The sequence below is a fragment of the Grus americana genome, chromosome 1, assembly GCF_028858705.1.
Source record: "Grus americana isolate bGruAme1 chromosome 1, bGruAme1.mat, whole genome shotgun sequence".
Taxonomy (NCBI): Eukaryota; Metazoa; Chordata; class Aves; order Gruiformes; family Gruidae; genus Grus; species Grus americana.
In genome coordinates, this window is record NC_072852.1 from 16332925 (window position 1) to 16345651 (window position 12727).

At 46.4% G+C, this 12727-nt stretch overlaps 1 protein-coding gene across 1 annotated transcript in view; it reads right to left on the reverse strand.

Moving 5' to 3' along the window:
- The window catches only part of LAMB1 (laminin subunit beta 1), a 43783-nt gene that overhangs the window by 29907 nt on the left and 1149 nt on the right, over positions 1 to 12727 (reverse strand). Inside the window, exons 3-12 of the mRNA XM_054841849.1 lie at positions 10806 to 10941; positions 8726 to 8799; positions 6670 to 6858; positions 6495 to 6558; positions 4850 to 5052; positions 3435 to 3555; positions 3069 to 3257; positions 2529 to 2708; positions 1999 to 2111; positions 966 to 1045 (exon numbers count right to left, since the gene is read on the reverse strand). Coding sequence (XP_054697824.1) covers positions 966 to 1045; positions 1999 to 2111; positions 2529 to 2708; positions 3069 to 3257; positions 3435 to 3555; positions 4850 to 5052; positions 6495 to 6558; positions 6670 to 6858; positions 8726 to 8799; positions 10806 to 10941 — 1349 coding nt within the window. The remainder of the gene's footprint in view (positions 1 to 965; positions 1046 to 1998; positions 2112 to 2528; positions 2709 to 3068; positions 3258 to 3434; positions 3556 to 4849; positions 5053 to 6494; positions 6559 to 6669; positions 6859 to 8725; positions 8800 to 10805; positions 10942 to 12727) is intronic.

The following is a 12727-nucleotide window of genomic DNA, read 5'->3' on the forward strand; positions in this document are numbered from 1 at the left end:
GCAGAAGGGAGAGATGGCCTGCAGGACATTCCCATGGCGATCCCTGTCGCAGATGGGGTGTCCACAGGCTGTGACAACCTACAGGAGTGACACCAGGATCAGTCCTAAACTCCCTCAGCGTGATCCCGCAGGCTCCAGTGGGAAACAGTTCATCCACCCCCTTGGGAAACTTTTGTGGCTTTAGACAAAAGCAGGACATTTCAAAGGGTTTATGGAGGGAAGGGGGAAAAAAAAAAAGAGTGAAGGAACGTGTTGCTGTTGAAAAGTCTGGGGTTGGACATGCACCGAACACACAGAAAACTGCTCTGGTCAGAGGAGCAGCCTGGCTGCCCAGCACCCCTCTGACCAGGCATTGAAGCCAGGACTTTCCGTGCTCTTACTGATGGATGCATCTTCAAAACCTGCACTTTTCTCTGAAAAATCTTCACCTCCCCAGCTGGCACTTCCAGGTCCACATCCCACTCTACACAGCACCACTAGGCAACGCAGCAGTACCATGCAGCTAGCGCGCCTCCTCCAGCACTGCTGGACACACAGACAGACTGGCCAAAGGGCCAGTTTGGGAGCAAACCAAGAACCAGCCTGACAGCCCATGTCACCGTCTGACTCCTGCTTTGATCCTGTGAGAGCAAAGCTTTGACACGGGCCATACCCCAGGTTACAGCCAAGGCAGAGCTCAACCTATGGCCTGCTCCTACCCTGGCTGACCAAAGGCAGAGCTACACTAAAACCAGTTTTACACGTTCATCTGCACCAGTGGCACAAACGGAGGCTGCTCAGCACGGAAAAGACATGGATGCCTCTGTCACCCCTTGCTGCAACTAAGACCTGTCACTTTCTGGAGCAGAAAGACGGTCCCAAACATCCTCCTCCAGAGCACATTGAACCCTGGATGTTGTGGTTGCAATCGAAGCGAAATTCACTGGGATGAATGATTACAGGAGAGTAACTGGGCTGAGACTCACTTGTTGTTCAGCGCTCCTCCCTGGTCACAGTCGCACGGCCGACATCCATCCATGTCATTGCTTAGGCCCCAGTGCTCAGGCTGTGGGAGGAAACATCACCAGCCCTATAACCTGGTGCCGATTTAACTCCATCTACCCCAAAGGCACGTTTTGAAATACTCATCATAAGCAACTCCAACCCATGAATCCTGCTCCCCTGGTTGTGGGTCTACCCCCACAACCACCAACACAACCTCCCCACCTGCTTTCCCCCACCTTGTTGATCATCTCAAGGGCTTAAGGAAAAAACCACATCTTTCTGTCTACCTTTAAAAGCAAGATTCAGGAGGACCCAAGCTCAGAGACCTCACTCCTACTGCACCATTTACACCAGTTTGGGCTCCCGACCCATGAAGGGCTTGGACAGCCCAGTACGTCACACCACAGCAGAGAGCCGTGCATGGGGTGGTGGGGCTTTGTGTGGGGCACTGCCTTTGCAGGGCTGCTACTCTGCAACTTGCTTGTTGGACAGACGGACTTGTTTAGCTTTTCCATGTAGTTCACTGTTAGATAAGACAGCCTGTCAGTGTTTATACAAACACATCCAGTTATCTGACAGTGTGTTTCTATAACACTCCAGCACGCATAAACACTATATGGAAATGCATGCGTATGAAATAATCCCTGCCTAAAATAATGGCCTGTATAGAAAGCAAATTTTTTTGTAACACTACTTCTCTGACTGTTTTGTCTTTCACCCCAGCAAGAGCTCCAGCAGAACTGCCCCAGCTGCCTCATTTTCACACAGCAACCACTACTGGTATCCTAACGTCTCACTCCTTACGGTCCAGGAAATTAATCTGGATGCTCTTCTCTGCCTTGACGTGCCTCCCAGCTCCCTGTAACACAGCCCGCTTCACAGCTCCCAACATCTCGAGGTGCCCCTCCAGCCTGAATGCCAGGCGCCCGCGGCCAGCGCCTCATTCCACGCTTTCCGCACGCCAGCCTCCCTCACACCAGCATCTCCTAATTTATTTTATGGTAAGCTACTTACCAGGCAGAGATCACACTGCCTTCCTGTCACCAGGCGCTTACAATAGCAGTTTCCTGTCTCCGAATCACAAGGATTGCCCCCGGGATGAGTACCCAGAGGATTACACGCACAAGCTAGATTGGGAAATACAAATAGGCAGGTCAAAACACAGGATTGGAGTTACATTTTAGACTTATCCAACTTAAATATTTACATTAAAGCTTCCCCTGAATTCCCCGGGATAGAGAGTAATTGCACATTTTGCCCATAACCCATCCCAGTAAAACTTCCTTGGCTTAAAAACTTATAATTAAAAAGAAATAAGGAGGATTCTGCTATTTCCACTGAACACACTAGAAGGATCAGCTGGGGAACCGAGTTTTAAGGGTGCGTGGACTCCAAGCTACGGCAAATCTACAAGAATGTTTTTCCTTTAGCAAAAACATGAAACAAAGGCCAAAAAATCCACCCCGCAAACCAACTTCTCCCAGCTCTAACAGCTCCTCAAAGAGCTTTTGATCACACATAAAGGAACGTATGTTTTTACTCACACTGACAGCCCACTGGGTCATCAGCACTCAAGCCATAGAAACCTTCTTTGCAGAGGTCACAACGCTCCCCTTCAACAAATAATTTACAACGGCACTGCCCGGCAATGAGGCCAGTGGAGAAATCGGTGTAGCGATCGCAGATCCCACCATTTTGGGAGCCAGCTGGGTCACAGTCGCAAGCTAAGAAGGAAGCATCACACATGTTTTATTAACTGCTACAAAAGAAAAGGCCAAGTCTCACACTGAATTATTTAAACTCAGCTGCTGTGTAGAGAGAGTGTATCATTCCTGCAAGTATTAGACATGACATGGGTTGAACACGTAATGACTAGATAAATTTCCAGATTCTTGAAAACAAAACCCAGCCAGGCTCTCTCAAGATCTCCAGGACAACCACCTTCCCTCAAGGATCTTTGTTCAGGAGCACAGCACTGGCCAAAAGAAGGGCAGTAAATCCTAAATTCTCCAGGGAAAGCCCTGGGGGGGCCACAGTCGGGATGCCACGGCCATTCCCACCCTGAGGAGCAGGACTGCACGTACGCTCACAGACGTCGGGGTCCCGCAGATCTCTCTCCGGGTGCTGGAAGTAGAAGGGCTTGCACTGCTCGCAGTTGCGTCCTACGGTGTTGTGCTGGCAGTCGTCACACACTCCCCCGCTGGTATTCCCCGTCGTCATGTACACAGCCATGTCAAAGTGGCACTGGCTGGAGTGGCCATTGCAGTTGCACTCTGTGACAAAGATAGAAAGCAAAGTAAGAGTCTGGTCCCAGGGGAGATGCAAGCCTGCAGAAAAGACACACCAAAGTCAACCAAAGCATGCGGGACTTTATATACTGTCACAAGTTCCCAAGTAACAGCATGTAATGCTCACACCAGACTCCAGGTCTGCATTTTACTGAAACTCACTTTTGCATGCGTTACTATTGCGGCCTTCAGCGGGTCGCCAGGGTAAGTCATGGTAGAAATCCAAACACTGCTCACAGTTTAACCCTTTGGTATTATGTCTGCACATGCAGTGCCCATGGACCTGTCATTAAAAAGGGAAAAAACCACCAAACCAGCAATATAGTTGGTTATATAACAGGAAGGGAAAAGACAAACATGCTCCAATTACTGCAAAATATAGCTAGTACGTAATGGATATACTTTTGGAGACTTTAATGTATGTAACTGTACATAGGAAGACATAAAGGAGCATCCTTCACCTGCCAAGGTAAGAATGTCCTCATACAAATCTGTCCTTCTTTCCTTACCAGCACTAATGCCTGAATAAACACATTCAGACACGAACAAGGAGAGCACAGTTCCACCTCAATAATCACAAAAACCTCTTGGACCTAAAAGTTAGCTGTTTATTAGCTGTTAATTAGCTACTAACATGCATCTAGTTATATCAGCATGTCACTAGCCCAGTGCCTTCTTTCCAGCCCCACCTTGGTTCTCAAGGCAAAGATAACAGACAGTTTGGATGCCTTTATCCATCAACCCCAGACTTTGCCTTCAACATGTACAGAACAAGCACCAAGTAGACCAACAGCGATTGTGTGACAGCTCCTGCCATAGACGACAGGACTACCAGCACTGGAGCCAAGATTTTAAAGGCAAAGCCAGTCTTGCTGCTGCTGACACTCACCAAAAGCGCAGGGCAACGGAGCATACCTGCCTGCCGGCATCCCGTGGCCCCCGGGGCAATCCACACAACCTCTCCGTATGCCTCCACATTTTCATCCAGTTAATAACTCACTCATTAACAGGGGTGCTATTACTGCTTGTTGAGAAAAAATCATGGAGAAAACCAGAACCCAGAAGGGATGTGGCAATCACGCAGCAGTGTACAAGGCAGGCAGCAGGATTTTCCTTCAGAGCCTGCTGTTAATTGGGGCTACAGCCTCCACTTCTCAGCTGATAATGACTGATACAAACACAGGTCATGTTTGATTAACGAAGGTGTTTCATGCTTTGATGCCTCTATTCACTTCAATTTTAGGGTAACCAAGTCGACCCACACACCCATCTCTGGCCCCGATATGGTTACACTTCCTTTCTACATTTCTGCCTTTTAATTTCAACATTTCTTTAACATAATTAGCAAAGGAATGCTAAAGAATTTTCACCTAATCTGAGCTCTCTGTGCTTGATTAACACCAATAATGACATATGTGTTTGCTGAGAAGGAATAGTTTTAATTGTTTTCTTGTTTGAAAATTAAGGGGGGGGGCAGAGTGTCATCTTTAAATTTGCGTTTAAATCACTCAAAAGAGGCAGAGTCAGGAACAGCTTTATGCAGCAACAGCTTTATGCAGCAACATGTGAATATTTACCATTCCTTCCACTTCTTCGTTAAAACCATCCACTGGCGCACACTCACTGGCATGTCCATAGCAGAAACAGTTCCCGCGAACCACCATGTCGTAGATGGCATAGTAGTACTTCTCTCTGATCTCCATCCTTGAGTCCAAGAGATTATCTCCCAGCGTGTGCAGCTTGATGAATTTGACTCTCAGATTCGTGATCTTTAATAGGTCTGCAGGGGACAACAAAAAACCCCTCTGTTTTGGAATTACTCACCAGATATTGTATTGAATGGGAGGACGCCAGGAGTGACTTCCCAAGCACACTTCCTATGGGCATATTTTGATCAGATTGAATTTCAGCACTTACGTACTATCTTACACATCACATCGTACTCCCAAATTTAAAAAAAAAAAATCACATAATTTTACTGCAGGTTGATCACCGTATAAGTTAGTTTAAGCTTAATTAAAAACACTAGTCTATTTTATTGTAGGCATACACAGGCACCAACACACCTATTAAAGGCACATGCAACAGTACCACCAAGGAAACATTGCTTCTTTGGGGTTTTAAAATGTAAGATGGGCAAGGATCTGATATCAGGGAACTGCTTACAAGCAGACCAGGAGCTTTACGTTATGAGCCTTTTGGGGAAATAAAAATCTTTGCTGAAAACAATACAGGAATATACTCTTCTTTCTTACACGCCCAAGTTTCCTAACAAATATAATTAGTTACATTTTGCTGAAAGAAGCAACACCCCATCACTGACCAAATACAAAGGAGAAGTTTTCAAGGGATATAATCCATGGGAAGACAATATTGCAGTAATTGATTCAGTCTACATGCTCACTTTGATATTATGAATCCTGTGTAACTTCTTATAGCCTTCCAACTAGGCTTGAAAAAGCACTTCAAGCCCATGAAAGCACAGCATCTCTCATAGTTTCCCTTTAAAACTTTGGTTAAAAAACATCCAACCGATACAGCAACTAGCAGACACTTCTACTTCAGGTATTTTCTTGTGCTCCAGTTAGCTTTACACTGAAGGACATGAACCGAAACTGAGAAAGAATATTAAACTGGAGGTCAAGTTTAAGGCTAAGCACTGCAGTTCCCTACTTGGGCCAAGCGCCCCACGAGGTTTCTCTTTGAGGCACATTACAGCACAGACCTCTTCACTTTTGCGTTCCTGGATTGTCATGACTGTGCACGAATGCTATGGTCATTTGTGGTTTACGATCACATCCGTGTGGTCCAGCCACGCAGCGCTACCAAGGCCAACCGTTCTAAAGAAATGACTCAGGTGTTCTAAAAAACAAAACGCAGCCCCCTTGATTTTAGCTAAAAATGCAAGATGATATAAGTACCGTTTTCGTTCTGTTTCTTTGCTTTCCGAACACTGCACAATTATGGGATCATGTTCCAAAGTTTAAATCAGCAACTGTGTGTATTTTGGGAAGGGGGGTCTTTAATGAAAATGATTCCCTGATCAATTAAGAAAAGCAATCACTTGATTTGACAACACTGATCGTTATTTCCCAGCATGTCACCACAAATATATTCATACGACTTCAAAACTATTATTGGGTGGCTTATTGTTTTTTGATTAGTAAGGGAATAAGTACGGAGATGCTTTCAAATGAGCCTGGAAAGTAACTGCATACATACTTTGAATCCGTGGACTGTATGGATCTTCGATTCGAAAAGCAGGATCTAAAACACGATATATTACCTGGAGGAAAAATGGTACAACAAAAGACTCAGCTTTGAAAATAAGAGAATCTGAATTTGCATGGAAAAAGTCTATACAATAAACATATTGGGAAAAAAAAACCCCTCTGACCTCTCCCTCCGTTGAAGGTTCAATATCGGAGTATCGGGAATCACAAATTATATCATCCACTTTTTTCATGGGTCCAGTTGAAATCCCAGGAAATGAGCTCTCACAGTCGTATGCAAAATATCTATATACTTGCCATGTTTTTCCAAAATCAGATGATCTTTCTATCAACATTGCAGCAGGACGGAATGTCTGATAGTAAGAAAACCAAGAGAGGTTTTATTCGGTTAATTATTACTTGCATTTACATTGAGCACTTTTAAGTGTGAGCAACATGTCTGGATTTTAATACTGACATTTGGAAATACTGGAAATACTTTTCTGCTGACATGCCACTTTCTGATCAGAGGCAGATCTCTGAAGTAACACACATCAAACCGCAGACTACTCACCTTTAAGAAGACGGTACTCAGTGGCCAAGCACTTAAACACACTTACAATAAATAAGCAAACTTGTAAGTTTTTTTGATTCCAAATTCTTTCTCAAAACTGGGGGTTAAAGCAGGGCTTTATGGAGACAAAAGAATTTTTTCCACTGCTTGTGGAAAGCAGCACAGCCTTCTTCCTTGCTGTACCCCCTTGCCTAATCCTCTACAAAGGACCTAATGGGCCTCCTCTCCTGCCTTGGGGACTTTCGGTGCTTCCCCTCCAGCTCTGACGCCCAGAAGTTCTTGGTGAGCAGTTATCTCTGATGCTCAGGAAAGCCCTGGGATTGCCCCACTCTCTTGGTCTGACCACACTACCTTTTGCAGCGTCTCTGCCAGCCGGTGCCAACCGTCCTCTGTGCTGCATTAAGAAAACCTTTCTTTAAGGAGCTTGAGAGGTTCAGCTTCATCCACTCTCGCTGCATTTGACTCCCCGAACGCCCAGTGACCCTCCTCCAGCTGGCCTTGCTGCATTCGCTTCACACGAACCACCATCCTTCTCACCTACACGTATTCAACTCTAGAACAACTAGCTAATGAGATTTTTAAAAGATTTTTAATCCCTCTGACCTAAATATCTCACGTTTCAATTTATGCGCTGCCTTTCAAAAAGCAGATATTAATTCAACACCTGGCTTGCACCCACCAAGAAATGCCAACAGTCTCTTCATTAGTTTTATGCATCCAGAAGGGGCCCTCCCAGAGCCAAGCACAAAAGCATTCAGTCACAGCAGGAAAGAAATTTTCTTTCTGCTTCCCAGCTGAAAATATCACCCAACTTACAAACTGGTATCTCACCCAACAAAAAATGTAGCAACCCAGAGGTAAGGCAGCTCAAGTGTCTACCACACAAAGTCAACAAATCATCATTAAAACTATCTCTCCCCCCGCAGTCTCCCTCCTGATGGCAGATCAAGACCAGTGGCACCAGGGCGTGATGGCCGCAGGACCCACATCGGGTCAGGGGGCTCTTGGGGGTCCTTCGCTGCTGGGGTCCAGCAGAAAGGACCACCTTCTACCTCAGCCACCACCTTAAAGCAGGGGGAGAAACCCAAGTTGGCGCCACAGGAAAGAGGAACCAGGGTAAAAATGAAGACATCGATTTGCCTACACGCGAAGAGCAGGGATTTAGCCCTGCAGGAACTGCAGCCCTGAAACCTCAGCTGAAGGTGGCCGCTAGCGCTTGCCTGCGATTTAGGATGTACAAGACATAATCTGCCATTCCAAGACATCTGTTTGTAAGGAAACAAAGACACTTTGTGTACAGATGTTCCTTCTTCCTGAAGACCTTTCTATTTGCCAAATGAAAACCGATACCATGGCCAATTTTTTTTTTTTTTTAGGAAGAAAAATCCTTGCTACTATACAATTTAGCTAATGATCTTCTGGAACACAACCACCAGAGAGAGACACGAACACAAATCCCAGCTTCAGTACGACTCCTTCTGCAGCCTCACCGGAGGCCACACAACTCAAGCCACAAGTCACAACTCAGCCTTCCTGTGCGACTTCAGCAGCTCTGAAAAATCAGGCAAAACACCTCAGACAAAGCCCAAATTCCAAATATCAAACAGACGTGAAGGACTACATTTCCTCGTGTGTTAGGGTTTGGGGTAAGGCTGTGGCTTCCTTACCTTGAAGGTCATAATGAGATGAGTGAAATGAAACTCAGCCTCCAGGTTCAGCTGGATAGTCACGTTTTCCAAACCTGCAGGGGCAGAGAAAAGAAGCCGTGCAGCAAACAAGGACACCTGCCAGCCTCTACATCTGGATTTTGCCAAAGCTCTTGGCTCCAGTGGCACAGAGACTCTTTTCTTTGCCACTTGGCTCTGTTGTGAAGAAGGGATATGAGGAGTAGTGCATTGCTGAGGTACAGGGGGACACCAAGAACCTGCTGAAGAGTGCATCGCACATGGGATTGCTGCGCATCACCTGCACCGAACACGCTACACCCAAAGCACGAGCCTGCACTGCTGTTATTTCAGACTGTGTGACACAGCTAACATCACCAGATGTAGGGTAAGGATGGGGACTGCTATGGGCTGGATCCTGGCACCAGAGCACCCAGTGGCTGGTACAACTGGGGATGCTGAGCCCAGACCTGCATGGTGACCCCAGGCTGTCCTCACACACTGCAGCCTGCCTGGCAGCAACAGAGGTGTGAGCTTCTGCAGCCCTAACACCCCAAATCTCACCGAGGGCTGGTGGGGGCTGTTCCCCACCTTTCTTCACTCGCTCTGGACTCTCCTGTCCATCTGGACGCAGGAAAAGTTCCTTTACAATCTGGTTTTTAAATAACCTTAAAGCAACTATCACAGCCCTGCTTTGCCATCATGAGAGCTAGGAAACTGGTGAGAAGCAAAAAGTTCTCCAAACTCTGCTGTACAACTAACCTACAGTCAAGGACTCTACACAGAAAGGAAGAAAAACAGTTACAAATATTATTTTGTCATGTGAAAAGACCTCTCAGAACAGCTGGATGCTAATTATAATGTAGTTAGAAATAAAAAAAAAATAAAAATCAAGATTTACAGAGAGGAGAAAGGGTAAGAAATGGAACTAATAAACCAATAAAGCACTTAAATTTTTGACCAGCTGTAACATTATGTGGAGCGTGCAGCAATGGTCCCTTCTGCTGTATGCCTGAATAGAAGAAAACATGAATTGGACAGAAAGAATCATTTGTTTTTTATTGTTGAAGGACATTTTCATGACCTTATGAGCTAAGAACTTTTCTGTGTGAATGCTGCCAAGCCTGTTGCAAAAAACATGAATTACTTGGAATGCTAGAAGAGAGCCGCTGGAGACAAGCGGCTTGCTAGGCTGATCTAAATGGTTAAAGGATTTAGTGAAAACCTTTCTTTACCGGGCAGCAGAAATGTTACAAATATTACCGGTTTATTCTCCTATGCAGTAAGACAGCTACTGCCGATGCATTTGCAGAAATCCCATCCTGTCCTGCTGGCTTTAAGGCTTCAGGGTAGGACCGCTGTTTGAGAAACCTCGATGCCTTGTTTTGTGTATGAAGGCAGGCAAAAGCACAGCCATAAAAGTAAAAAGGACAGAGGAAGAATTTAAAAAAAAAAAAAAGCGCCACCAAACTAACATGTAAATTTTTTTTTTAACTAGCTGGCTTGTTTCTGGTGTTCATTTTACTGTTTGGCATATGGATACAGGAATTCAGGGAGCCCAGGAGGGAGAAGGCAGTCTGCAGGGTAAGAGATATCCCTGGCTTTGCTCTCCGGGGTAGGACAGGGAAACGGGAGGTCTGCAGGCAGGACGGCAGCCCCTGCTCTGCGCCCAGACCTCCTTCCGCAGCCCCCCTCCGGCCCAGCCCAGCGGCGTGGGGAAGCCCTGCGGTGCTTCCTTGGCAGCGCCGCCCCGGGATATTTACTCCTGGAAGGCTGCTCTGCTCCCGCTGCCCAAACATGAGGGAGATCTGGAACCAGTGTGGGAAACTTTTCTCTTTAGGAAAGGATTCTTGCAAAGTGGTGGGACAGCTCTTTCCAACACTCCCAGAGGGCTGAGGGGGTTTCCTTACGGATTAAGGACCGCTCCAGGGCACACAAAAGCAGCCAGTTTTACTCAGCCCTCCTCAAACAGCATGATCCTTCCCACCGCAGTAATCACCAGGCCAGAGATAACAGCAAAACCCCAGGTACCCTTAAACAAAAGGAGGGAAAGCAGCTCCCAGCCCTGGAAATGGCTCCCTACCATTTTCTGACTGCCACCAGAGCTTCAGGCGATTTGGGGCGAATGTGGTGACAACGTTTTCAATGCGATGACTGTCAGGATTGAGAGTATCGTGGAAGGGATCCTCGGAGTCACATATGAAACATTTTTTGTCCTCCTGAAACAACAAAATAGTCAGCATTACTGATTTCATCCGTGGGGCAATGGTTGTTTCCTGCAGATAAGAGTATTTTCCATCCATATCACATTCCACTCATTTTGCCTGCAAGAGTCATCAAAGGTGGTTTTTTTTTGTTGAAATGATAAGCGTATTTACCTTTATGAATTAATGCAAATTGCCAAATGGAAAATATGTCAGGAATTCCATAAACTTTATTTTTAGGAGAAGTATGTTTTCTATCGAAATTGCAGTTGCAGGAAATCTCTTCCAGCACACGAATTCTCCAGCAGAAGTCAGAACCAAAGGCAGCATCTACAGAAAATCACTGAACTGCTTCTGTACAAATGTACACGTGCAAAACTGCATCTTCAATAACGTGTGCAAAATAATGTTGGGTTTTGGGAGCTAGCTTGGAGATGGGAGTTCTCTGCATTAGGGATACTAACAACAAGGCTCAGTGCACATCACGGGGCCATCAGTGACTTAGTGACCGAACCCTTTCAGCATGGGGTTAACTTTACCCTGAATCCAGCTTGTCAAGCTCCTACCTAAACCTTGCATCTTCACCTCTGATTGCAATCCCAAGCTATGCTCACAAACCCAGTTTGCACACGCTACCAGGTACGCCCGTAAAAAAACAGTTGGGTGCAAGTCTGGCATGTGCTGCTTCGGAAAGCCAGATGTTTCTTCACCAGGAGGACAAAAACCCATCGTGACTATTACTATGAACAATGCTATTTTTGCATTGTCGTGGTGCCTAAACCCACCACTTTGCAATTTTGCAAGGTAAGATGTGAACCAAACCAAAAGGGAGGGTTCCTGCCCAAACCAGCTCGCTGTTTGGCAGAGGGAGGGGAGACAAGCTCATTGCGCCGCAGCGAGGCAGCCCCAGCACACCAGCAACTCATCACTGTCAAAAGCTACACCGGCATCATTCCTCCAGTGGGTTTATGGAGACGAATGCGGCGCTTTATCAGCCAAGAATGTGAGAGCTGGCAGGTCTGCGCCACACAGGCTTTCCATTTCACAGATTTCGGCTTCAGCAGCTCCTCCCAAGTCCAGCGCTTCACCCCCCATGAGCCCCCGGAGAGTCCTCCAGCAGAGAGCACACGACAAGAGCGGGGAGCCTGGGGAAGATGTCCCCTCCTGCCTGCTCCCGGGTCCTCTCCCCCGGCACCACAGCCCCCGCCTCATGCCACGGCTCACTCCTCCCATGGAAATTGAATCCTAGAAGGTCCAATCCTGCAAAGCGCTCAGCGCGGGCAAGACCCATGTTATTAAGAGGATACTCGGCACCTTCCTGCAATTTCTTCAATACCATCTTATGGTTCATCCCAAACGGGAATCATCCCAAACGCTGAACTGGGGCTACGAGATCAGGAATAAGGGCACACGTGAACTTCTGAAGTGATGCTTTTTACTATGGCACTTCAGCATTTTTTGAGACAAGAAAACATAACAAAGCGCCTTCACTATTTTGTTTATCAGAGATGCTAATGCTGTTAAAGTGAAGCCCGACATACTCCGAAAATGTTCCAGCAAAGCTAAACCCCATGTTAAATCAAGTATTAACTCTAGTAGACAGAGCAGTACAGTAAAACTAAAGGCCAGGGGGTACACACACATTTGGTAACTTCAGGGCACAAACAGGCCAAGTGCCAGAGCCCCTCAGGCACGGCTCCTCCTGCTTCCCGTGGTTTTCCGTCCAAGTGCCAGAATCCGGCCCTATTGTCTCCGCAGTAAATTCAGCCGAGATTATCCCCTTACTTTCAGTTCAACAGAG